This window comes from Panthera leo, chromosome A2 (genome assembly GCF_018350215.1).
Source record: "Panthera leo isolate Ple1 chromosome A2, P.leo_Ple1_pat1.1, whole genome shotgun sequence".
NCBI classification, from domain to species: Eukaryota; Metazoa; Chordata; class Mammalia; order Carnivora; family Felidae; genus Panthera; species Panthera leo.
The window spans coordinates 60,248,737-60,275,008 of NC_056680.1; the positions used below are offsets into that span (position 1 = coordinate 60,248,737).

The window sequence follows — 26,272 nt, forward strand, 5'->3', positions numbered from 1 at the left end:
CACTTCTCGCTGGGGCCACCAGTGCTACCGGTTTCTTCCTCTGGTACCAGATACCTTCTACACACTCCTCACCTGTGTTCACAGTGCGTCCTGTACGCGCTGTCTTCCCGGATTCCATGCTGGGGACACTTGTGCATGCTATACACACTACAAAACGTATAGCCATCCGAAAGTGCTGGCCACTTGGCCAGCCAGTGTTAGAATTACAACTTAACAGATAATTATACCGAGGCCCAAGGAGGTCACAGTGATCTTCCCAGTGGTAGAGCTGGGACTCAGACCTGGGTCTTCCAACCGCATTAGATAAGCACAGAAATGCGACACATGGGGACTAGTTTCTTTCAAATCACACCGTTCTTTGAAATGTCAGTTAGCATTCGAAACTCCTCAGTATTGGTTGGAGTCTATCAATGGAGACCACTCCTGGCCTTTCAGGAATGGTTAAGTCTTAGTATCCACTCTCCACAACGCCAAAGAGGGAGGTGCATTCTCTGGACAGGGAACAGCCCATGCTGTTCAGAAACCCCTAGAGTCAGGGGGAAACAGCCGGGACCGCCAGCTTTCCCTGCCCCCACGGCTCTCATGGTCTCCCCAGGACTTGCCCTAACAGACCTTCCATCAAGGAGCCAACCTGCCCCTGGGAGCACAAGTGAGCAGGAAAGAAACTGCCCTGTGAAAAGTGTCTGGGGCCACACTGCACTTCTGAGTGTGTCCACGGGTCCCCTTGCATGACCTTAGTTCCCCACGTTCACTGCTGCCGTGACAACTCTGCTTACTGAGCACAGGTACCCCATTTAGACACGTTACTTATTACAACTGGCCAGTGGAATTCTGGTGGGTGTTTGAAAACCAGCCCTCTGGTGTGAGACGTGGCCCCAAGTTGTCATGCGTGCTGGCTTCCACGGTGCAAATAATCTCACCGTGGCCAACCGTATTTGGTGGGGACTGGGAGAAGTACAGGATAGCTAGGGAGGTGGGGGGTCACTACAATGCTCAGCATGCTCAGACACGTTAGGTGGCATCAGGAGGGTCTTTGAGGATGAGCTGTTTCAGGCTGAATTCGGGTCAGGAAGAATGTCAGCCATGTACGTGCATGAGCCCTGCACCCTGGGTTTACCATACCCTGAGAATGACCCCCATGTCCTTAGTCACCCCAGAGCCCCAGGATGTGCCACACCCTTGTGGTGGGGAGGGCAGTAGGGGAGGTAGAGAGGTGGCACGCAGGAGCCCTGCCCTTAGGTTAGGACTCTCTGTAACCTTGGACAAGTTACTGGAATGTTCCAAGTTCCCTTTCCTTACGACTGAGCAGGGCTCCTGAGACTGAGCAGCTGAGGTGCATGGAGCGTGGTGTTCAGCAGAGCAGGGCAAAAAGGCCCTAGAGCGGTGAAGTCTGGCGCTGCTAGGCCAGTAGGTGGGCAGAGTGAACCCTTCCGTGACTACTGGGACGTCACACAGTACAACTCAGGTTGTTCACAGAGCCTGCTTGGGATTCTCTCTCTCTCTTTCTCTCTCTCAAAAGTAAATAAATAAACATTTAAAAATAAATACATAAAGTGTATTTATTTAACACTTACTATGAGATTTTTAGACATACCAAAAATTATTTTGTTCATTGCCTCCTTTGACTACAAATCTTAGTGTCATGGCACCAGATCTCCTTACAGTCATGAGGACAAATGCCCACATTTACCTGACCCCCAGGAGGCAGCCATGCCTGCTCCACGGCTGCCGACGGTGGCATTGACTCACGCCAGTGGCCGGGCTCCAAAGCTGTGCCCTGGAGTCCATGTGCCAGAAAGCCTGGAACCATCCCAAGTGATCTCTGTGCATCTCCCCCATCCCCATGCACCCACGCGGTAGAACAGGAGAGAGCGAGGGAGGAGGCCTGTGGCATTTTCATCTCCCATGGCAGACGGTTATATGGAGCCGCCAGGAACCCCCAGCCCAGCACTCACCTCCTCTGTGTGACCATCTTTGCTCAAGGCGGTCTGTTCCCCTCACTCGTATCAGCCACAAGTGTTTGAGAAGTGGCAGCATCCCCTCTGCATCAGGTCTGCTCTCTGCTCTGCACTGGAAGGAGGTGAGCACCGTGGGTGAGGCTGTCACCCCTTCTGCCTTTTCATCACCATGAGCCACACAGGAGCCTCGGCCTCGCCTCTCACGAGAGAGGGTGGTGGGCAGAGAAGCAGTCAAGTTCTGCGATCAAAGGCCAGAACGGGGCTTTGCAGACCCGCGGAGTTGGGAAGGAAGCCTCCAGACCTTGGACCTGGAGATCAAGGTGACCACAGGGGGCTACTTTGCTCCAGCAGCTCCCAAGTTATAGCACAGTTTCACTGCTGAAGCACTCCAGTGAGATTACTGAGTTTAGCCACACCACCACTTCCTGAGCAAAGCAGGCAGCAGTTGGAGCCTGGTCGGAGTCGTTGTGGGGGTCCCCAGGGGGGGTCCCTCTGTTACCACAAGGCTACCTTTTGGATTCCATGGCCCTATTTCCTGCCTCACCATGGTGAGAATTGTCTTTTAAATGTTTCTCTTTGCTATCCCTTTGTTCTCTGCTTAAGCCAAATGACAAATCTTAATAGAGGAGAAGAATGCCATTGTCACCATACCTCCTGGGAAGCTTCTCAGCATGGCTCTGCCACTTCAGACAGTGGCCACCTTGTACCTCACAGTAAGTTCACATTTCAGAGACCAATCAGAAGCTCAGAGAGGGAGAATCTAGGTTCAGGTTGGTGTTGAGACCACGGGTGCCATGTTCAAGCACAACAGCTTAAGACGCAGGAAACTGGTGACCTTTCTGAGTCCAGTCAGTTTCCCAAGCCTGCTCTCTCTGCTGGAGAAATGGAGCAGAGAGAGTGAAGGCAACGCTCTCAGGTCCACAGTGTAAGTTATCATTCACCCTTTGCAAGCCTGAGTTGTGCTCTATACCTGCCAGGCTGCTTGGACAGGGGCCCACAGTCTCTCTGGCACGTCCCCTGGACTCTCTCCCCCTGGGGAACTTGTCTGCTTATCATGCCTTCCAGGGCTCCAGTCAGCCTCAAGAACAGGCTTCTTAGGCCAAAACCTTATTTTAAGACTCACCATGGTGCACTGTTGTCCAAATGCTATGTTTCCAAGGTGAGTCCCAGGCCAGCAACTGGGGAGCAGATCCAAAAACCCACCTTTGGGGGGATGTGCTGTTCTTCCCTGTGGACCAGACAGATCAGGAAGCTGCATGATCTTAAGCAACCAATCTACCACGAATGGAAGTCTATTAACTCTGGCCAGAAGCGTCTGCGTTTAGGGGGTGGTGCCGAGATCCTGGCCCTTTGTCAAGCTCCAGGAAGACCCAGCAGTTCTAAGACTATGGCACAAGTCCAGATTTTCTGACAGGGGATTAAAACGCTGGGACACAAATGTCCAACAGGCCTAGCCGCTGACCCTGAGCACTACATCAACGCGTGGGACGCCACGCCACCTCACTTCAAGTGCTCAGGGTTGGGCAGATTTCTGCAATTAGAGAGCAAGTGTCTTTAAGGGCCAGAAAGGCAGTTGGGGAACTGCTCTGCAGAGCTCTCTGCTTGAGGTCTGTAGCGGGTACCCAGTGGGAGGTGGTGCTGAGAAAGAGCCTGGAGGTCACCATGGACTCTCACCCACCCACCCCCATCCTGTGCCTCTGTTCTTCCACTGGCCCTTCTCATTGTGCCACCTGCTTCCTCCCCAGCAGCGCTGGGTGAGGGTTGGACCTGGATTAGATGGTCCTCTGACAAATGGAGGATGTGACTGCCATTCCCCACAACAGCAGCCCAGAGCTGTGTGCTGGCTGCTGGTGAAGGAGGAAATACCTACTGTTCCCCCTGGCCAGTCCGCTGGCCTCATCAGCCCCCACTCTGGTTTTTCCCTGTTGACAGATTTTATTACTAACAAAACCAGACAGCTATGGAGAATCTGTAAAAATCCTCTATCAGACCAAATAGCAGCTTCTTGATTTCTTTAAAAAATGTCTCCTTCTGGGGCACCTGGATGGTTCAGTCGGTTAAGTATCTGACTCTTGGTTTCAGCTCAGGTCATGACCTCACGGTTTGTGAGATGGAGCCCCGTGTCGGGCTGTCTCTCTCTCTCAAAATAAATAGTAAACATTAAAATTTTGTTCAAAAAAAATCACCCGATCACACACAAGATCACACTGCTCTCCATAAAGCCTGCCAGGGATTCCATTACACCTAGAATAAAGTGCCAAGCCCTTCCCTGACCCACAGGGTCCTCCGGGTCCCAGTTTCCACCCTCATGCTCCATCCTCAGCCCATCATTAGGCTGGATCCTGCCTCGCAGCTCCAACACATCTTGCTCCCTCTGCCTGGAGCACTTCTTCCCAGACTTGCCACAGCTGTGCTCCCCATCCCATATCCAGGCCTTTCCTGGCTTGTCAAGTGGAAATAGGCTCCCATACCCTAGAGCAGAAAAACAGAATCCTGGTGCCCCCAACTTTCCACACCATGGAACACTCCTTAATAACCTTCTCTCGTGGAGCCCATGTCTTCCTGCTTTTCCGTTCAGTGTAGATGCACCTGGTTAGCACACTGAGCGGATCTACTTCCAGAACAAAGAGACCTGCCTCTTTTCAGGCTGGTAGGTTCTCTCCAAGTTGACCAAAATGTTGAAAAGTGCTCCCAGACCTCTTAAGGGTCCAAGGACCCTATGTGGGGCTTACCAGCTAGGTGAGTGAAGAAACTGGGAACTAGGACATGTTTAAATAGAGAATATTCCCAGAGAAAGAAGAAAAAAGATGCATTGGGGCCAAAAGAAAGAAGGCAGGATAGTCAGACTGAGGGCTGAACTTCCCTGAACATGGAGGGCGACAGCCTGGGATGGAGCAGAAAGTCACCTGAGGGGGTGTGACGGAAAAACAAGCGCAGTGGAGACGTTACTGAAGAAAAGAAGACTTAGAAATTGAGAGAGTTGGGAGACCCCCGAGGCCTCTTCGTTGCTAGAGCTCGGTTTTCTGATGCAAACACAGCAGTGAAGTCAAAGTGGAGAAATGGGGAAAGCTGCACCTTGCATCAGAGAAGACCCGGGGGGGGGGGGGGGGGGGGAGGGGAGGGGGGGGGGAGGTTGCCTCTCTGCCCATGAGATGCCAGAACTTCTGCCTGTAAGGCAAGCAGCAATGACAGAATGTACGGAAGTAAAAGCGGACATAACCGATGAACAAGGTTTGTGTCCAAATAAAGTTCACGAGCCTTTATCTACACAATCAGACCCCAACACCTTAAGATTTCAGTAGCTGATTCGGCAGCAAGTCCTGACCCGAACTGCCACGAAGCTATTTAGTCTTTCGCTGGCCGGCTTGGGTGACGTTTCACAGAATGGGTGCGGAATAGGAGCGCGCTGGGATACTGCTCAGGACCCTGCGGGAGGGCTTCCCGAGCGCACAGGACACGCGTGGTGCTGCTGCTCCGAAACCCGAGAGGCTGCCATGCACCTGCGCAGGGCCGTGGGGTGGCCCCGGGGCCCGTCTGTGCAGGGAGGCCAGCGGGGTTCTCTCTGCACCCGGTCCTTAACCAACAAGAGGACAAAGTGCAGGCGAGGTGGAGGCGGCTCAGCAGCACCTCGAGTTTACTCGTGCACGCATCGATGCGTTCACGCTTCACCCATTCACAGACCGAGCCCACGGGAAAGGTGAGCCCAAGATTCTGAAAACAGGGCACTGACTGCAACAAGAGAGGAGAGAAATGCACGGTCCTCGGTCCTCCGTGAGCGCAGCTATGGGGGCCCGGCTTGGGCTCCTCCGCCACTCTGCCACACAAAGGACACGCCCTCTATCTTCTCTGCCAGCCACACCTTCTCCCGTCGGCCCCGCCCGCAGTGCTTCCGCTTCCGGCCTAGGGGCGGGGCTTCCTGCGGTGGGGGCGGGGCTTCCGGCCGCGAAGACGCTGCCGCTTCCAGGCCGCCGGAGTGGGCGGGGCCCGGAAGCGGCGGCGGCGGCGGCGGCGGCGCGGGGACCGAAAGGGCCGGCCATGGCTGCGAACCTGAGCCGGAACGGGCCGGCGCTGCAGGACGCCTACGTGCGGGTGGTCACCGAGAAGTCCCCGACTGACTGGTGGGCGCCGGGAGGGAGCGGGCCGGGCGGGGGGCAGGAGGCCAGGGGCCACGGGTGCGCTGGGGCTCCCGGTTCAGCCACACCTGCGCCGCTCCCTGTGAGGTGCCGTCCGCACCGTCGTCACCCGCCGTCCCGCCAGCCCCGCCGTGCGTGGGGGGCCCGCGCCGCCCCAGCTCCCCCCCTCCGCCGGCCTCCATGTTGGCTTCGGCGTCGGGCTGCGGCGGACGGCCGTCCCCACACAAAGGGGATCTCCGCAGCCGTCGGAGGGAGTGTCTCCCCAGCTCCCACTGCAGGGACGAGGCCCTGGGCGGCCGGAAGCCCGTCTGGGAATGGGAGCCATCCCAGGAGGTCAGGCGTTCGGGTCCCCCGGGCTCTGTGAGTGTGGATTTCAGAACCTCCCTTTCTCCGAGAATAGTCCTTCCCGTGCTTGAGCCGCGCGGACACGAATGAAACTGCCGGCCACCAGTCTGGAAGGAGACCCCTCCTCATCCGTCCACCTCCTCGTGACAGCTTCCAGTGGGCCGTCAGTGTCCAGTACCCCTCATGCAGTTGCTGGGGTTTTACGGTACCGGCAGCCTTTGTCCGAGGGCTCTGGGGCAGCCTTGGGCGGCAGACCGGGAGTACCGCGCGGTCATTCTCCATCACTTTCCCCTTTGCCTGAACCGTTTTCGCTGACCAGTTTTGAGCACTTCCGGTACTAAGGAAATATGCTGAGTGTGATGAACTAAGGTGACCGGCTTTGGGGAGCCTTTGCTCCTGGCGGGGGCAGGGCCCCCTGGGACAGGCTGCAGCGACAGGCTGGTCTCTCTGCGCCGCCCCGGTGCTGCTTCCCCATCTCTGCTCTTCCTGGTGCCCAACACAGAGCGCTTTCCTACCGTGGGCTGTTGTGGCACGGGGAACATTCTAATCTTTCCTCCAGCCCTCAGTCTTGTCGGGGAGAGCTTGGGAACACAAGCTGCCTGGGTCAGCAGAGGCTCTCGGGCAGAGTTGACGTGGGCTCCCTACCCGGGGCTGGTGCACACTTTTGCAGGGGAGCCAAGCAGCTCCTCTGTTTGCAGCACATCTAATTAGTGAGGAAGGGTGTCTGCTAACGTGGGATTTCTCTGCCTTCGCGGCTTCATTATGCTTAGGAAGTTCACCCGCAAATCATGTACTTCTTTTTAAGCCTAAGAGTTTCTAGATGTCAGCCCCCACCCCACCTCTCTCCTACTCCCAGAGAGCCCTTAGCCCTCTGCTGTGACTCCAGACCCTGCTGACAGTATTGCCAAGTGTCCCCTTTGACATCTACATGAGGCCACCTGACTCTAGACCCCGGAACCATCTTTGCCCCTCTCCAGTCCTGCTCAGCTAGGGTCTTGCTATCTTGTGTGCTCTTAAGGACGTGCTATAGCCCTTGATGACTTACCTAAGGGACTCCTGGGCCTCCCTCTGGCTTCCTTCCAGGTCTCTCTTCATTCTCAGTTTACACCGGTTTGGGGATGATGTCCCACAGCCCAGTTGGCAGTTCAGGCCTCCTACGCTCCCAGCTTTTCCTTAGGCTTCTCAGAGCTGTCTGCCACCACCCTGCTCTGAAACTTCCCCTCCCCACCTCTCTGTCCCTGAGGAGGGTGCTAAGTCTCTTTCCCCTCACCATGTGACCAGCCAGCCTCTGCTCCCACTGCCACAGCCATTAAGTATCTCAACAGGTACATGTGGTAGACCCCACTCAGCTGAAAAAATACCTAGATTGTGTTACTTCTGTGCATAAACTTGAGCGGCTTCCTGTTTCATGTGAAATAAAGCCCAGACCCCTTACCTCGGCCAGCAGGCCCTGTGCAGCTAGCTCCTGACCCCTCCTGCCACCCCTCCCCCTTACCATACTGGGGCCACACCTGTTTGCCACCGCTCTGGTCTTCTTTCTCTTCCTCAAACATGTGAGCTGGTTCCTCCTTAGAGCCCTCGCTCTTGCCGCTTCTGCTTTCTACCACCCTCATCATCCCTGGGGGTCTCCCCAGACTTCTCAGCATGGAGAGACCTTCCTCAACTCCCCAGTCCCTGATGCACTCACATTTTCTGTCTCTTGGGTGACTGTCTCCAGACACATGGTTTTTCTTGTCACCTTTCTCTTCACCAGGAGGAATAGGGCCTGTCTGTCCCTGGTGCAGGGCTACCATGTGTGCTCAGTGCTTGGGTGAGACTGGACTGGGAAGGGCACAGAGTGCTGTGGAGGGTATCAGCAAGAAGAGGCAGGTCACGAAAGGTTTCACATGCAGAGTGGGTGGCATTGGGCTGGGACCCGAAGCTGGGTGGGGTAGGGGGCAGGCATGTCAGCTCCCAATCTTGGATCTTTTTCTTGCTTCCCCAGGTTGTTCTCCTAGATGGAGTCATGTTTCTTGACCTCTTGTACCCATATCACTGCCTGACAGTACATTCTTGACAGTGTGTTTCTTTCTTGTCTCCCATTAGAAGGTGACTTCCATGCTCATGGAAGGGCCTCTTTGGATGTATCCGAAGCTTTGTGCCCATCACCACAAGCAGCAGGTTCTCAGTACATGTGTCAGAAGGGATGGTTTGAGTTACAAGGTGCTCAGCACACCACAGTCCTTGTGCTGTGCACAGACCAGCATACCGCTTTTCCGTGGTGATTTGAAAAAAGGATGGAAGTCAGTTGAATGTGGGAATGAGCCTCTGATCTGGGAACATTCAAGAAGGTGGCTTGGGCTGGAGCCCAGGGTATAGGGGGGGTCAAGTTGGAGGGCAGGCAGCAGGCATGGAGCTTGGCTCTTACTAGCTGCTGGGTCACTTCTTGGGAGAGCTGCACTGAGCAGAAGTCTCTGCTCCCCGCAGTGTGTCCGGTGTCCCTGTCTTTTGCAGTCAGGGCTTGGTGGCTTCAAACATCCAAGCTTCTTCCAGGAAGAGGGCTGGCCAGGACTCCAGTCACCAGAATCTGGATGTCCCCCTCCTCCCACATCCTTTCCATTTGTCTGTGTGTTCCATTTAGTGTCTCTCTCCTAGAAGGGGTGTCCCCCACGCCAGCCCCACGCCAGCCAGACCTTCTGGGTCTGGGTTTCTTTCTTCTGACTTCCTCAGGCTGGGCAGCTCTGCCTGGTGCCTTAGCAAGGCCTTGGGGAAGCTGAGTGGAGGCTGATTTGCTTCCTTGTGGACTCTTTACCCCAAAGTCCCTGTCTGGCCAGCCACAGCAGAGCTGTGCTCAGAGCGGGGGAGATAGTGCACAAGACCAGATTTTGCCTCTGACTTGCTGTCTGCTGGGTCAGCATTCCTACCCCAGGTTCCACCAACCTGGAGCTGAGCTCCTGCAGAGTTGGTGTTGATGGTTGAGCTCCGTGCGGACTGTGGAGAAGCCACCTGTTCCAGAACGTTCTCCTTGGGTAACCTTTGTTCTGGTCATGGGACTTTTTATGCCCCACATATAATAAAATCTGCTATATTTTCTCAACGCCTCTGGGGCTCGTTTATAAAAACAAATTTTTCCCACAGTTCTTGTGAATAATTAGTCTTACAGAAAAAGATAGGTGTGGTCTATGGTCACCTGTGGAGAGTTAAGGCTCCTCCGAAAAAAGAATTTGCTTGACTTCATGGTGAGTCATGGCCCATGTGGTTTCTGGGTTTTCCAGAAGAGTCCAAAGCCCAGAGAGATCTGCTCCAGAAACTCCAGGCTTTCAGAAGGCGGAGCAGATAAGCACAAGGTGTTGGGCGGCATTCCGAAATGCCTCATGTGCTTCTCCTTGGGGGGCTTTGGGTTGAGGAATATGCAGGTATCTTTTATCTTCTCAAATTCACAAACCTGATAGACAAGTGAGTATTTCACACATGAATGTGTGGACAGTTGCCATAAAACTTTCCAGTTTAGGGGCATCTCCGATGGCTTAGTTGGCAGAGTGTAAAACTCTTGATCTCTGGGTTGTGAATTCCACCCCCACGTTGGGCATAGAGCTTCCTTAAAATCTAATCAGATGGTGCCTAGGTGGCTCAGTCAGTTAAACATCCGACTCTTGGTTTCAGCTCAGGTCATGATTTCACCGTTCATGGGTTTGAGCACCACGTCCGGCCCTGTGCTGACAGTGCAGAGCCTGGTTGGGATTCTCTCTCTTCCTCTCTCTCTGCCCCTCCACCCCACATCTCTCTCAATCTCAAAATAAATAAAAATTTTTAAAAAGTCAAACAAATTTTCCAGCATAGGGATGCTTGGCTGGCTTAGTCGGTAGAGTGTGTGACTCTTGATCTCTGGGTCATGAGTTCAAGTCCCACATTGGGCATAGAGCTTCCTTAAAATCAAGTCAGACAAACAAACTTTACAGCTTAGTTTCCCTCACAGTAGACATAGGCTCCCCTTCATAAGTTTGTCTCTCAGGATAAGCCCCTGTGGGTGAGAACTAAGAAGGCCATGGCTCTGGGCCAGCCTGGGGCCTGTGTTACCATCATGCTGAGCTCTGGTGGGTGTGGCAAGGGCAGATGGCACCCAGCGCACTGGCTACAGAGCTCACCTGTGTTTTGTTTCAGGGCTCTCTTTACCTATGAGGGTAACAGCAATGACATCCGTGTGGCTGGCACTGGAGGTGAGTATAACCAAGTGAGGGGGCGAGGAGGCTGGTGGGGGAGGAGGGTGGGAGGAGGGGAGAGAGTGGTAGCCATCAGGGTCCCCAGCCCACACCACAGTAGCATCACCGTTGGGGAGCTGGACACAGCTTTGTTACTCAGCAAATGTTCACCAGTGCATTCTCCACTTGCCATACAAGTGCTTCTGGTGACCTGTTCTAGAAAACCCCTCCCTTGTGAGGGCTGCTCCCTGACCTTTAGAAGGACCGCTGCTGGCCGTGCTGTCACGTGCACTGTGATGCCTCAGGTGGTGGAGAAGTGCAGGGTTCAGTAGCCTGCATTTCCTACCACCGCCTCCACTGGTACTCACAGGGCTCTGCTGTGCGCACTCCAAGTAGGGGCTCAGGGCTGTCCCAGGTCTCTGTGGCCCTATAGCTAAAGTACCCGACCCAGCTCCTCACTAGCTGATAAGGACCACAGCCTCAGTGTCAGGAGAATGGCTGAGGATGGCTCACTCCTGTGCCCTCATCACCCATCCCCTTACCTTCACTTGGAGGATCTAAGAACTGAGCCTGAGCGTGACTGCAGGACGTTCCCACCTGCTTGGGACCCTCTTGGTGGCCTGGGGGTCTGAGCAGACTCATGGGTAGGGCAGGTGACACACAGCAGGCCTATTCCAGGGCCCTCAGTAGGTCCAGGCAACAGTAAAATTGTTGCAGAGATCCTCCATTTGGAAGCCTGATGCCCAGTTTGTAACAAAAATGACGATTTTACTTACAGAATTACCCATGGGTTTTATAGGAATGGTTTTTAGACTGGCGTATGTTAAAACTCACCTGGGGTCCTCGGGGCACCTGGGTGGCTCAGTTGGTTGAGTGTCCAACTTCAGCTCAGGTCATGATCTCACAGCTCGTGGGTTTAAGCCCTGCATGAGCTCGCCACTGTCGGCGCAGAGCCTGCCCGGGATCTTCTGTCCCCCTCTAAGCTGCTTCCCTACTTCCACTCTCTCTCTCAAAAATAAATCTTAAAAAAAAAAAAAAAAAAAAAAAAAATCACCTGGGGTCCTTGTCACAAATGCAGATCCTGGGTCCCACCCAGCTCCTGTGAGTTAGCTCAGTGAGGACAGGCACAGGAATCCAATTCTGATGTAGGCGACACTGAGAACCCCTGGTTTAGAGCCATTTTGGGTTTGGTCTCCTGGCGGACAGTGTGCCAGGGCGGGCAGCAGGTGTGGGGCCCCTCACTTCCCTGTGACCTGCTGCAGAGGGAGGCCTGGAGGAGATGGTGGAGGAACTCAACAGCGGGAAGGTGATGTACGGCTTCTGCAGGGTGAAAGACCCCAACTCCGGCCTGCCCAAATTTGTCCTCATCAACTGGGTATGTGGAACTGGCGGGCTTTCGGTTCTCATCCAGGTGCGACCCGGAAGAACTCCCTTTCCTTCTCCTCCTCTGCTATTCATGATTGGAGCAGAGAAGGATTTGACTTCAGGGCAGCTTGGAGGTGGTGAAGGAACACACTAGTAGATTAAGTCATTGTGGCCCAAAGGATAATGGGGGCCTGGCTAGCATAGAATTCCCAGTGCCTCCCCCCCAAGCCCAGGATTATTCCTACAAAATGGAGTACAAACAATTGCAGGACCCCCTTGCCTGTGTCCCCTTCAGAGTAGTCATCCTGAGGGAGCAGGGGGCCTGGAGAAGGCTCTGAGAACACAGGACTGGTGGGTGGGACTAGAAAATTCTGAGCCAACCCCCTGCCCATGGAAGCTGGTGGTCATCCTGCCACAAGAACCTCCTTGATTTGGAGGTATGGGCCTTGCCTTATCCTCTGCTTTAGGGTCCCAGCTCTGTCTTTGCTGGGACACACAGGGATGCTGCTGAGCCCTCAGGGAGGGATTGGTGAGTCATGCTGGGTGTGTTGTGTTGCAGACAGGCGAGGGTGTGAACGACGTACGGAAGGGAGCATGCGCCAACCACGTCAGCACTATGGCCAGCTTTCTGAAGGTGAGGGCTGCTCCCTGAGGGCCTCACAGAGTTTGCCAGGCCCCCAGGCTCCTGGGTGTGCATGAGCAGGAGTTGCAGCCAGAGCTGGAAGTGTGTCCCACGCCCCAGTACTCTGTCTGGACTTGAGGGTGTGACCTGAGGCTGCCGTGCTCTTGCTCAGCAGGTGCGTGGGAGGCCACACTGCAGCCAGAGCCACTAGCAGGCTGGCTTTAGTGGGGAGGAAGGGTGAATGACTGTCCTTTCTGAGCTCAGGAGGAACAGGCTGGAGCTGGTCCTGGGGCAGGGCAGGGCCTTGGGTTCCCCTAGTTTGTCAGTGTGGTCAGGATCTGGAGGAGAACAGTTGTGTATGCCCAGCCGCCTCAGCACGCACATTCCTTTTGATGGCTCCTCTCCAGCCTGTACCCGCACGTATTTATGTCCATCCTTGTAGCGGAACCTCCTTCAGTGCCAGAAGCATTTGTTGTTTGCTTGTCGGGTAACTTTTTGCATTTCTTGGTTACCGGCAAAGAGACTCAGGACTTTGATTTCTGGTTCTGCCAGTGCTTCTCCAGATATGCCTCGCTTTCTTTTCTAGGAGCTGAAAGAAAGAGAGGATCCCAAGCTTATTAGGTGTTTACTAACAGTGAGTGAGGTCATGGATCTGACTTCTCAAGAAGTCGGTGGCTTGCTTTTTGTAGAAAATGAGTTTCCAGATTCTTTTTAAAGTTTGTTTTTGCTCATGAGAAAGGAGCTCTTTAACACCTGGGCCTGCAGCAGAGAGCATGCCGCACACATAACAAGCCGTAGGCAGTGCCGCAGAGGGCAAAGACCTCGTGCCCGCACTGGACAAGTACAAGTTTGCCTCAAGGTGGTTTGTGGGACATGAGCAGAGTGTGCCTAGGTGCCCAGCAGGGTCCCCTGTCCTTGTGCCTGGGTGGCAGTTGTCTGAGCTGTGCAGACTGCGGTGTGCATCCTGTCCTCTCCTGGAGCTGCACCTCCTGACTGCTCTCCTGCTGCAGGGGGCCCATGTGACCATCAATGCTAGGGCCGAGGAGGACGTGGAGCCTGAGTGCATCATGCAGAAGGTGGCCAGAGCCTCCGGTGCCAACTATGCCTTCCACAGGGAGAGCGGCCGTTTCCAGGACACGGGCCCCCAGGCCCCCGTGGTGAGTGCTGCCTGGGCGGGCAGCAGGGCAGGGGCAGGTCAGGAGTGTGCAGTTACCCTGTCCCACCTGGCTGCACCCGCCCTGGGTGGTTTATCCCTCACAGGGCTGGGCTCCTGGCTACCTGGCTTCCAGCCCCGGAGCCAGATGAAGGTGCAGATGGCCGACAGAAGTGGGAGCTGCCCCCCCTGGTGGGGCAGGTGCTAGTGGGCATGAGGAGCAGCCCTCCACCCTGTCTGGTCCCACCAGCTGTTTGGAGCCTCTCTGCAGGGACACCCTCGAGGCCACAGCACCGGTGTGTCCTGCACAGCCCTGGGTGGGGGGCACTGTGGAGGAATGTAAGGCAGTGGATGGGCAGACACCTGCTGGCCTGTAGTCCTAATGCCAGGTGGGGGGGATCCAGTCCCCTGACGCACAGCCGGAGTCTGTGGAGATTCCCGGGCACCACCCAGTGCAGTCAGCTATCTGTGTCTGGTGGACCAGCCTCCTAGAAATGGCCAGAGGCCGGTCTCAGAACCTCCTTGGCCTCCATCCACAGGGGTCTGGTGCAGCCAGAGACCTCCTCAGTGTTGCCTGGGGTTGAGAGCTTCCTTGCCTGGTGGTTTCCTAGGGCCATTGGGCTGTCTTGGTTCTGGTCTCCTTGAGAGGGCCAGGGCCGGCGCCCCTGCCCTGCCAGGCACCATCCTGAAGGTTGTTGCTCATGTTCTGTGGGCGGTCCAGTGGGGAACCTCTGTCCTCTGCAGGGCTCCGTGTACCAGAAGACCAATGCCATGTCTGAGATCAAAAAGGTTGGCAAAGACAGCTTCTGGGCCAAAGCAGAGGTGAGTGCCCTTCGCAGAGATTAAGTGTGCCTTCCTCTCTGTCCCTTGGTTTTTCTCACAGTGAACCCCTGGGACACATGTTCCTGTTCGCGCCCGTTCATAGGCTGTCAGACTGGGCTGAGGGAGTTAAGTGACAGGGCCCGAGGGCACTCACCTGCACCCATGCACGCAGGCCACAGGCCCCCGACGCCCCAGGCGGCACTCGCAAGAACGCCAGGGTGGACTCGGAGAGGGGGCAGGTCCGCCTGCGGCGCGGGGGCTGAGTGGGCCACGGGCACTGTTCTCCCCGCAGAAGGAGGAGGAGAACCGTAAGCGAGAGGAGAAGCGGCGGGCAGAGGAGGAGCGGCAGCAGCTGGAGCAGGAGCGCCGGGAACGGGAGCTGCGTGAGGCCGCCCGCAGGGAACAGCGCTATCGGGAGGAGCAGGGCAGCGAGGCTGCGCCCCAGAGGTGAGGGCCCAGAGGGCGGGCAGAGGGAGGGTCCTAAGCAGGCAGCCGGGCTGCAGCTCCTCCCTGTGCCCCTCCCAGCAGGACATGTGAGCAGCCAGAAGTGGTTTTGGGGAGCAGACAGGAGCAGGTGAGACTTGTCTGTCCAGTGATGCGGGGGTCTCCGGGAGGGTCCTGTGGCCGGCTGGGCAGAGTGGAGCCTGGAGCGCGTGTGGGTGTGTCTCGGTGGTGGTGGAAATGAGCTCAAAAGGCAGAAGTTGTTGTCCAAGACGAGGCCTGGGAGCCCCTCCCAAAGCACCTGGGCCCACGCTCACTGCCAGGTGCTCGCACCCTTCCCCCCTCCCCCCACCCCCCAGGACCCTGGCAGTCCACAGCCAGCACATCCACGGGACATTTTCAGACAGAAGGAGAGGGCCCTGTCTACCACATCCATCTCCAGCCCCCAGCCAGGTAAGCCTACCCTCTGGGCCTAGCCCTGAGGTAGAGGCCGGCCGAGGGGTCCTGGGGTCCCAGGTGTTCCCTGAGGTGACAGATGTGTCAGAGTATGACAGACACACATGAGCAGGGAGAGCCCGTGCTCATGAGAGTGGCTTCTGAGAGGGGAGCCTGGGCCTCAGGGGGGTCCCTTCCCCGCCCTCAGCCTCGTCCCGCAGAGACCTGGAAGGGCAGGGCCACGTGTGGCTTCAGAGGGGAGACCCTCCAGCCTGGCCCTGTAAACTTGTAGTGCAGCTCGCACATTGGCTCAGAGCTGGCCCCAGGAGCCTCTGTCACCTGCTCTCTGGCCCCCAGGGAAACAGGACTGCTCTGTGAGTGTGCATGTGTGTGTGCGCACCGTGGTGTTTCTGTAGCTGCTCTATGTCCCCATTCACTCCGTGTGACAGCCACTGTTCCAGGACAGGTCCGCCAGCACAAGGCCCAGAAACGGTGGAGACTGCCTGTTCTTCCCATTTGTCAGCTCTCATGCGTGTGCCTTTGGTCTGCAGGCAAACTGCGGAGCCCCTTCCTGCAGAAGCAGCTTACCCAGCCAGAGACCCACCTCAGCAGAGAGCCCGCCCAGGCCACCTCAGGGCCCAGGCCAGGCAAGGCGCTTAGCCACCCCGTGGGAGGCTGTGCATGTGGGCACGGTAGGAACAAGGAGGTGTCCTCCGCTCCCTGGGCTCAGAGCGGGCTGCGCCCTCCTGTGCAGGTCTCTGTGAGGAGCCGGCGCCCAGCACGCCGCCGTGCCCGGTGCAGGTAGAAGAGGAGGAAGCTGTGTACGAGGAGCCCCCAGAGCAGGAGACCCTCTATGAGGAGCCCCCGATGGTGGGTCCCTTGAGTGGGGCGGGGCATGGCTGTGAGGGGGCCTAGAAACACCCTCCTCAGCCATACCACTCGTGGGACGCCTAACTTTGTGACGGTTCACTACGTGCGGATTATCTTGTTTCGTCTCGGAGCAGCCCTGTGTGAGGAATTGTCTGGCACACTTTGCCGTGTGGGAGGCCCTGCGTTGGGGAGCATCGTTGGGGTGGTGGGGTGGTGGGGCGGCGGCAGCCCCCGTCCTCTGTGTGCGAGCCGGTAACTAGGACCCCAGGTTCCTCTTCTCTCCATCCGCGGGCAGGTGCAGCAGCAAGATGCCGGCTCTGAGCACGTGGACCACTACCCAGGGCTGAGCGGGAAGGGGCTCTGTGCCCGGGCCCTGTACGACTACCAGGCAGGTAATGTGCTTAGACCACAGGGCCCCACGTCAGGAGACAGGCTTTGGGGGCTCCCTTGGGGGGCCAGAAGGGTGAGGATGGGGTGGATGCCCCACACAGCCCGGGCCTTCACGTGCCCTCTGGGCAGCTGCCCAACGTCTGTTGGTGTGAATCTCTGCTGCCAGCGCCGCGCTGAGCCTGAAGGTGTGACCAGAGGGCTGGGTACACCCTGGACGCTGGGCCTCTGGCGAGTCTGGGTGGAGGCCTTGGGAGGCGTGCTGCCGTGTTGTGTCCGGACAGGTGAGGGCCTGGCTGCCAGGCCCCCAGCTCCAGTGCGGCCTCCGGCTCACCCTCTGGCTCACCTTCCCACAGCCGACGACACAGAGATCTCCTTCGACCCCGAAAATCTCATCACGGGCATCGAGGTGATTGACGAGGGCTGGTGGCGCGGCTACGGGCCTGACGGCCACTTTGGCATGTTTCCCGCCAACTACGTGGAGCTCATTGAGTGAGGACCCCCCACCGCTGGCCGCTCCGAGGCTGTCCTTCCCTTCCCCACCCAGGCGTGCTTTCCTTCTTACCGGGGGACGTGGCGTGTGTGGCTCGAGAGCCGCTCAGCAGTCCTCCAAGAATGGGACCCCCAGAGAAGATGAGCCCTCGGGCTCCTGCAGACGCCTCAATGCAGCTGATTCCCAACACCTGCTTCTGGCAGCTCCTGGCCCGCCCCCGCCCCACCAGCCTTGCCTTTGACCCCCACGGAGGACACTGAGCCAAGCCCTGCCCATGGCCAGCCCCTCAGTGACCTCTGCCTGAGGAGAGTGGCACTGCTGAGCCGGGCGGTCTGAGCAGGGGCATTTCCTTATCTCCTCTTCCTCTTGGCTCTGAAGAGTGGTGGTTACAGCTGTTAGTGACCCTCGGGAACAGTGAACTTAAGAGTTTATGACCAAAGTCTCGGGTCGTGACAGTTTGGGCAGCGTCAGATCACCCTTCCGGACCCTGCCCTGTGTCCCCAGTTCTGTCCCTCTGCCGGGGCTGAGCATGTCCCACCCCCCCCGCCCCCGAGTGTATGAAGGAAGGGATGGGAGCGTCCTTCTGTGTACCACACCCCCCACAATGGCCCCAGCCTGTGCCTGCTGTCCCGCCCCAGGTGCCCCAGGCCTGTCTGCTTTCAGAGAATTGCCCCATGCAGGCCCCAGTTGTGACCCGCCCTGCTGTGGCCTGAATGCCCCCGTGTGGAAACAGACCCCTTCCTGGGTGTCTGTGGGACGCGTGTGCAGGTGTGTGTGTGTGCACGTGCACCCTCAGACCTCAGGCCAGACAGCCACCTGGGAGAGGCATAAACATGAAGCTGTGACCACAGTCAGCCTCTTGGATTTCAGTTCTCTGGGAGGGGCTGAGGGCCTCCCTCCCTACCCTGGGGACCCTCTGCCCATGCAGGGCCAAGCCTGTGTGCACGTGTGCACGGAATGAGGTGCCTGGCACCCCCCGAATGTCACAGATTACGGTTCCTCATGCTCTGGCAGGTGCTGGGTGGAAGCAGCTTGGGGCACAGGCCAAACTAAGGGGATCGCTGTCCCATCTTGTCTGTCTCAGGCTGAGCTTCAGGCAGGCCTTACCACATCCCAATTTCTCCACCATGAAGCCAGCAGGGCCCAACCAGCTTCGGAGGCTCCATGAGTCAGGGTCACACGGCTCTGAGGCCAGCTGTGGGCTTGTCCTAAGACACTGGGATGCCTTGGAGGTGGGGCTTGGTCCCTGGGGCTGCAGGGACAGCAGAGGACACCCCGTCTGCAGGAAGGTGGCCATGAAGTGATGCTGTCCTGGCTGCAGTCCCTGCTCATCCTGGGCACAGCTTGTTCACCCCAGGCACCCAGATCCTAAAGCAAAGTCACCAAGTGGCTGTTTTGCTTTTTAGGGTCACCATAGGGGGCTTGTTAGAAGTTACCTGATAGCCCAGATTGGGGAGCAGACTCCTGCCCCTGGCTCCTGGGGCCCTTGCACCTAAACGGGGGTGGGCAGGGCAGGTGGCAGGGGCCTGGCCGAGGCCAAGTGCCCTGGGACAGGGCTTGTGGAACCCCCAGCTGGAGGCCTTAGGAACCAGGCGTCCGGAGCCACACTGGACTCAGGTGGTGGGAGGAGGTGCCTTTATTGCCAAAAGCCCACCCCTCACTTGGCCTTGCCCTGGGCTGCCACAGCCTCCATGGCTTTCCGCACAGTTTCCTCATCACCCAGGAACCGCATGGGCTTGGTGGGCTTCAGTGCCTGGTCCAGCTCGTACACGATGGGGATCCCCGTGGGCAGGTTCAGCTCCATGATGGCCTGGTCTGACATCCCTGGACCGGGGGAACAGGGTCCTTATTCCCTGCTGGCCTGTGCCAGGCAGCTGCCTGCTCTCACATTCAGCTGGCCCCATGACCTTTATGGGCCACAGAGCTGGGTCAGCCAGGCGTCAACCCTCATGCCCCCACGGTAAGCCACAGAAAAGGGCTTGGGGAAGGTCAAGCCAGAAGGCAGGGACGGAGTGCCCTACAGAGTAGCTGTGGTGAGCCGGGACCTTGCACCCCCAGCCTGGAGTTGCTGTTGACCTGGGACAGTGCCATTGGGCTCCTCCAGCCAGATCGATGGATGTTTGGCTTCTAGGACATTCTAAATTCTACATGTCAGGAGCAGGGGTGCTCCTGACACATGTGCTTGGAGAGACAGTGAGAAGGGCCTCCCATGGCCAAGGTGGAGGGAGGCCCTGCTGGGTGGAAAGGGCAAGGGTTCCCAAGGAAACCTGACCCTGCCTGCCTCCACAGCCCCTGGCCTGGAATAGCAGCTCGACCTTTGCGATTCCTGACACCCCGCCCCCTCAGTGTGACTGAAGAAAATGTTCTCCAGGCAATGGGAAACTGAGGCCTCCATCCTGCCCTCCCAGATGGGGCCCTTGAAAGGGAGGGGACAGGAGGGTCTTCCCCACCATGTGAGGACCCAGCATCCTGGGGAGGGGGGGCTGGGGCTGGCCAGGCCTCAGGGGCCTCTCTCTGCTCTGGCCAGCTGCCCACCTGACCCCCAAAGCAGGAGGTTTGGAACCCCACACCCTGCCTGCCTTCTTCCCCTTTCCACAATCCCCACAAGCGTGAAGTCCATTTGAATGCTAATTTAAACTCTCCTGAGGATCTGTGCAACTGTCTAAGGTAGTATCGGGGGCTCGGTGGAGACACATGCGTGCAGGGGTGGGGGAACCCAGCTATGTGCCAGGCGGCTAGGACTGCTGCACACCCTGCACCCTTCTTTTGACTGGTTTTACCTTTGCCTGGCATGGGTGTGAGCTGGGGCTCTGCCCTGGGCTTCATGTCCAACTGCAGGCAGTACTGGGAGGAGCCCCAAGAGCCCCCCGCCAAACCCCAGAGAGGGTGGTTGAGACCCAACAAGTGAAGTGACTTGACGAGGGTCACAATAAATGTGCAGCCAGACGGCCCTGCCTTTGCCCAGCTGGATGTCCTTGGGCATGGCCTTGTCTCTAGCCCAGGCTTGTGTCTAGCTAGGAAGCCAGCCCCGCCCCAGGCCTGTGACCCCTGTGCAGGGCTTGGGCCTGGGTCAGTGGTGGCAGATGTTTTCACCCAGTCTTCAGAAGGAAACTCACTGTACACAAGCAAGTGAAACATTTTACAAAGTGGGTTTTTTGTAAGTGGTTTCTCAACCTCAGTTCAACTCAGTTTGAAACCCCCACCCTGCAGGCTCCTGTCTGCACAGCTGCCTCCATCATGCAGGGGGTACTTGGCTAACGTGAGAAGTTGGGGCCCGAATGGTTCAAAGGTACGTAACCACCCCACCTCCATGCACATCCCACAAGGTAGTCCTCACCTTCCAGATGTTTGACGATGCCCCGCAGGCTGTTCCCGTGGGCGGCGATGAGCACTCTCTTGCCAGCCTTGATCTGGGGGGCGATCTCCTCGTTCCAGAAGGGGAGGGCCCGGGCGATGGTGTCCTTCAGGCTCTCACACGTGGGCAGCTCCCCGGGCTTCAGGCCTGCATACCGCCGCTCCTGGGGGCATCCACACTGCTGTTTTGTCCCCAGAAAGCCAGACCCCAGACCCCAGCTGCCATCCCCGGGGGCCCCTGCCCTAGACCTGCCCCTGGTGCTGCAAGCAGCCCACCTTGCTGATGGAGCTGTAGTAGGGGTGCTTCTCGTCCATGGGGGGCGGCGGGATGTCGAAGGAGCGCCTCCAGATCTTCACCTGCTCCTCGCCGTGCTTGGCGGCTGTCTCTGCCTTGTTGAGGCCCGTGAGGCCCCCGTAGTGCCTCTCGTTGAGGCGCCAGGTGCGCACCACGGGCAGCCACATCTGGTCTGTGCCGTCCAGGATGGTCCAGAGGGTGCGGATGGCTCGCTTCAGCACCGACGTGTAGCAGATGTCAAACTCCATCTTGGCGTCCCTGATGGCCTCGGCACCTTTCTTGGCCTCCTGGGCCCCCTTCTCACTCAGCTCTGCATCGAACCAGCCACAGAAGCGGTTCTCCTGGTTCCAGGTGCTCTCACCGTGCCGAACCATCACGAGGCGGTGGGTGGACATGGCGGTGGTGTTGGGGAGAGTGGCAGGCTCCGGACAGGGACAGCCGCCTCCCAGGTGCACCCAGTTTTATAACAGTCTGTCCCCAGCCCCCACCCTGGCCAACTGCCAGTCAGCATTCCAGGCCTGACGGGCAGCGGCAGGTGGCCAGTAGCAAAGCCTGGGGGGAGGGCAGGCACAGAGCCGGACTTAAAATAGCCCTACCAACCCTGGCCCCTGGGCTGGGTGGGGCTGTTGAGCAGGACCCAGCATGCAGGGCACAAGTCAGGGCTCTTGACAAGCCTGAGGAGGGGGAAGAGGGCTGGCAGGAGTAGAGGGGGTCCCCAGAGCAAGACTTCTCTGTCCCAATGGGGCCGACACTCAGGCCGAGGCACAGTGAATCCCCACCTGCTTTCTCCTGTTCCTTGTTAACACAAGTGGGGACATGCCTGCATCTCAGTGAGAAACTGACCCATGTAAAGGGGAGCCAGGAGCTGTGTGCACACATGCGCCTGAGTGTGTACACACGTGTGTGGGCACATGTGCATGCCTGCTGTGCGTTGCATGTACACACATGTGCTCGTATCTGGTGCTTGTTGCGTGTACGTGTATGTGCATGTAAAGTGCCAGAAATCCCTTCCCCTAGTGGCTCAACTCTGCTCACCCGGAAGTGGGGGCCACATACAGTCTTTCCTTAGGGGTGCTGGACCCCCTCCTCAGGTCCTGCTGCTCTGACAGGCCCTGCCCTCAGAGGAAGGCCTGCAGGAGCCTGTGGCTGATGGCTGGACTGGGAGGGGCTGTGACATAATCTCCACAAGTCCCCTCAAGGGAGGGGGGAGAGGTAGTGAAAGGTCAGGTCGCTGTGGGCAGAGCCAGGGAACCGGTGGGGACTGAAGCCCTGGGGAGAGAGGTCTGGCCCTGCAGGGAGAGCAGCAGGCAGCAGTGTGGGCAACAGGCTGAGGCCAAGCAGGCAGAGCTGTTTCTAAGACAACCCCAGGGGAGGGGAGGCCAGAAGGAAGAAGAGGGTGCCTTTGTTTCCTCTTGGGCCCCTCTGTCAAGCTCTGGTGCACACCTGCCACCCCTCCCACCCGCTGCCATCACCAAAGCCAGGCTTACCCCTCCCCGCTGAAACCACCTTTAAGGAGAAAGAAATCCAAGAGTCATGCTCCCCAGGGATCCCAGAACCAGAGACACTGGTTGCCGGGTTCACGCCCAGCTAAGCAAGAGCGCCCAGAAATGGGCTGAGGTTGGTGCTGGGGGGTCTGCCCGAGACTTCTGCATTCTGATTTCGGGAGACGAAGGCCACTGGGGCGGGGGCTGCACCGTCATGAGGGAGGCTGTCCAGGGTCCCCTTCCTCCCCCCAACTGCTGCAGTGACCACACCCTCACCCTATCATGCTTCTGAAAATGGAAAAGGGTGAGCGGGAGGCCAGCAGAGGGTCAGCTACTACACTGAGACTTGGCCCTGACATGCTTCCCTCCAGCCCTGCTGTCCACTCAAGGGAGAGCCTCCCAGCTCTGGGTTCCTAACATGGAGGCCGCACACCCACCCCACCGATTGCAAGTGGAGGTCACCCTCCCCCTCCTGACGGTGCCACACACAGGCTCTGCCACTCCAGCTCTACCCCCCTTAAAGCCACCTCTCCTATGCATGGTCTACTCTTTGTCCCCTTGACCACTGACCAGGCCCTGGGATGCCCCAGCAGGGCCCAGGCAGAACGGTGCAAGCAGCTGTTCTAGTTTGTCCTAGTCTAGGAATGAGTAAAAAGGGCATAGGGAGAGATGGGGGGGCCAGGGGAGGGAGGGGATAGAGGAGGGGTAGAGACAGCCCCTTTCAGGTGCAGCAGGAGGCAAAGGGCTCAGCCATGACCGAGTTCTGGGGGACAGTGTTCCAGGCAGAGGGGCCAGCAAGGAACCGGTCCCCACCAGAGAGGACACAGGTGTGTGGCAGGGGGGTATGAGGGGTTGGGTCCTGCGTCCTGACACGGGCCACTGGAGAGTTTGAAGCATGGTCGTATTTTAACGTCACTGCAGCGGTAAGAAGAAGCTGTTTGGAGACAGCCCAGCGGGGGCCCTGGTAGAGTAGCCGGCCTGACCTGGGCGCAGATGGGCGCTGAGAGGCTGTGGGACTGGGCAGGCGCTGGGTCTCGCTGCCCCTCCCCCCCCCACCCCCCACCCCCGCCTGCCCCCCCCCCCCCGAGGGAGGAGCACAGAGAGGGGCGGGGCTTGTGCCCCGATGAGCTCGGACCAGAGGGTCCAGGCCTCCGTGCGCCGGTGCCGGCCCGATTCGGACCCACTCCACAAGCACAAGTCCATCCGTCTGCGGTGCCCGGGCGGCTCAAGCGCTGGGGGTGCTGCAGGGGGCAAGCGAGGCACGGCCCGAGGGGCCTGCAGCTCAGTGAGCGGACACTGGAGGCATCACGTCTGGCCTGGCGGTTGGGTGGTGACGAGGCCTCAGACAAGGGAGCGAGGGGGCTGCTGTCTCCACAGGGTGGTCCTGGGGAGGTGGAGGGAGCATCCTGAGCACAGCTGTGAGTCCTCGGCAGACAGACGCAGAGAGCAAACTTGGGGGCGGGCCGGGGGTAGAAGGAGCAGGCAGGTGATGCAAGGAGTTGGGATGGGAAGTTCCACGAAACAGCAGTGACTTCACCAGTTTCATTTCCAGGATTGCCCAGCTGGCAGTGCGCCCCAGTATGCAAGGAAAGCGCTCCGGAGAATCCCTCTGGTCTGAGTAGCTGAAATGAAGCCCCTGAGGGTCAGGGGTGGGGCGATCCCTCCCTTGTCCCCTTCCTCCCCACCCCAGCTCCTGAGTAATAATGTGCAGGTGGTATATTTATGGCAGCGCCCCTCCAGGCAGGCTGCCCTCCAACCAGAGGCGTGTGCGCAGCTACTCAGCCCTGTGAAGCAGGGTGGGGAAACTGAGGCCCCAGGGAGCTGTGAAGTGGCAGGGCAGGCTTGCAGAGGAAGGAGATCAGGTGAGTGGTCCAGTGTAGTTCCCGGCTGTCTGATGAGTGCACCTGTGGGGTCTGACCGCAGACACGCACCACCACAGGTCCTATGCCAACCACTGTCTGCACAGACGCAGCTCCGACCCGACTAGTAACACTGCACACAGCCAATGGATGCAAGAAGACAGGGGCAGAAGCAGGTAGTCTAACACCTGCCAGAGCAATACACTCAGCGTTCTCCCTGTGATTTAAATAAGACCCAGACTCTCGTGGTACTGTTCAAAATATCTAGGACACCTTTGCACATGGTTGTCAGTTTTCCCAACACCATTTATTGCAGAGAAAATACTGCCCCCATGGTATATTCTTGGTCCTTCATCATAAACGAGTTGGCCATGATGTGTGGGTTTATCTCTGGGTTCTCTATTCTGTTCCATTGGTCTATGTGTCTGTTTTTATGCCAATAATAGTGTTTTTGATTACTTATGGCTCTGTAGTATAGTTTGAAATCAGGGAGCATGATGCCTCCAGCTTTGTTCTTTTTTCTCAGGATTGCTTTGCTATCCATGGTCTTTTGTGATTCTATATAAATTTTAGAACTATTTTTTCTATTTTGAGAAAAATGCCTTTGGAACTTTGATAGGGGCTTCATTGAATCTGTAGGTTGCCTTTTTAAAAAATGTTTATTGGGGCACCTTGGGTGGCTCAGTTAGTTAAGCATCCAGCTTTGGCTCAGGTCATGAACTCGCAGTTTATGGGTTTGAGCCCTGTGTTGGATTCTGTGCTGACAGCTCAGAGCCTGGAGCCTCCTCCAGATTCTGTGTCTCCCTCTCTCTCTGCCCCTCCTCTGCTTATGCTGTCTCTGTCTCTGTCTCTCTCTCCCTCTCTCTCTCTCTCTCTCTCTGTGTGTGTGTGTGTCTCTCAAAAATAAGAGCACCCTCGAGCAAATGGGGGAGAGGCAGGGAGAGAGAATCCCAAGCAGGCTCAACACAGGGCTTGATCTCATGACCGAGAGATCATGACTTGACTGTTATCAAGAGTCAGAAGCTTAAGCAACTGAACCACCCAGGAGCTCCTGTAGATTGCTTTAGATGATGTGGATATTTTAACAATATTAATTCTTCCAGCCCATGAGCATGGAATATCCTTCCATTTGTGTGTCTTCAATTTCTTTCATCAGTATCTTTCAGTGTACAGATCTCTCACTTCCTCGGTTAGATTTACTCCTAGGTCGTTTATTACTTTTTGATGCGATTACACATGGGATTGTTAATTTCTCTGATAGTTGATTGTTAGTGCATAGAAATACAACTGATCTCTGTGTATTGATTTTGCCTCCTGCAACTTTACTGAATCCATTTATTAGTTCTAACAGTTTGGAGGGTTTTTTTTGTCATCCCTTTAATGTTTTCCATATATAAGATCATATCATCTCCAAATAGAGGAAGTTTTACTTCTTCTTTTACCAATTGGATGCCTTTCATTTCTTTTTCTTGCCTGATTGCTGTGGCTATGACCTCTAGTACTACATTGAACAAAAGTGGTGAGAGTGGGTATTCTTGTCTTATTCCTGATCTTAATAGGAAAAGCTTTTCTCTGTTAGGAGTAATTAGCTGTGAGCTTATCATATATGGCCTTCACTGTACTGAGATATGTTCCCTCTATATGCATTTTGTTGAGGGTTTTTTAAATCCTAAATCAATGTTAAGTTTTGTCAGATCCTTTTCCTTCATTTATTGAGATGATCATAATTTTTGTCCTTCATTGTATTCATGTGGTGGATCACACTGGCTAATTTGTGGGTGCTGAGTTATCCTTGCATCCCTGGGTTAACTCCCACTTGACTCTGGTGTATGACCCTTTTAATGCATTGTTAAATTCAGTTTGCTAATATTTTGTTGAGGATTTTCACATCCATGTCATCAAGGATAGTTAAGTGTAATTTTTCTTTCCTTAGAGTGTCTTTGTCTGGTTTTAGCATCAGGGTAAAGCTGACCTTATAAAATAAGTTTGAAATTGTTCCTTCCTGTTGTAGTTTTTGGGATAGTTGGAGAAGAATTGGTGTTAATTTTTCTTTAACTGTTTGGTAGAAGCACCAGGAC

The 26,272-nt window shown here is 56.7% G+C and overlaps 2 protein-coding genes across 5 annotated transcripts; one reads left to right on the plus strand and one right to left on the minus strand.

The window, feature by feature from the left end:
- Window positions 1-5,929: 5,929 nt before the first annotated feature.
- DBNL (drebrin like) lies at window positions 5,930-18,052 on the plus strand. 4 transcript variants are annotated; one of them, XM_042912942.1, is made up of 14 exons: window positions 5,999-6,076; window positions 6,492-6,641; window positions 10,577-10,632; window positions 11,877-11,989; window positions 12,539-12,613; window positions 13,612-13,758; window positions 14,499-14,576; window positions 14,869-15,023; window positions 15,102-15,150; window positions 15,377-15,470; window positions 16,004-16,099; window positions 16,207-16,322; window positions 16,618-16,714; window positions 17,066-18,052. In XM_042912942.1, the coding sequence occupies exons 2-14, from the start codon at window positions 6,523-6,525 to the stop codon at window positions 17,203-17,205; spliced, it is 1,335 nt and encodes a 444-aa protein (XP_042768876.1). In that variant the 5' UTR covers window positions 5,999-6,076; window positions 6,492-6,522; the 3' UTR covers window positions 17,206-18,052. The 4 variants fall into 4 exon arrangements, with proteins under 4 accessions (XP_042768860.1, XP_042768868.1, XP_042768876.1 ...); XM_042912926.1 differs by lacking the exon at window positions 6,492-6,641 and having other exon boundaries at window positions 5,930-6,076; XM_042912934.1 differs by lacking the exon at window positions 6,492-6,641 and having other exon boundaries at window positions 5,930-6,076; window positions 15,105-15,150.
- Window positions 18,053-18,822: 770 nt separating this feature from the next.
- On the minus strand, window positions 18,823-21,352 carry PGAM2 (phosphoglycerate mutase 2). Its single transcript, XM_042912965.1, has 3 exons — window positions 20,833-21,352; window positions 20,540-20,720; window positions 18,823-19,026 (listed from the first exon to the last, which is right to left on the minus strand). The coding sequence occupies exons 1-3, from the start codon at window positions 21,244-21,246 to the stop codon at window positions 18,860-18,862; spliced, it is 762 nt and encodes a 253-aa protein (XP_042768899.1). The 5' UTR covers window positions 21,247-21,352; the 3' UTR covers window positions 18,823-18,859.
- Window positions 21,353-26,272: the final 4,920 nt, after the last annotated feature.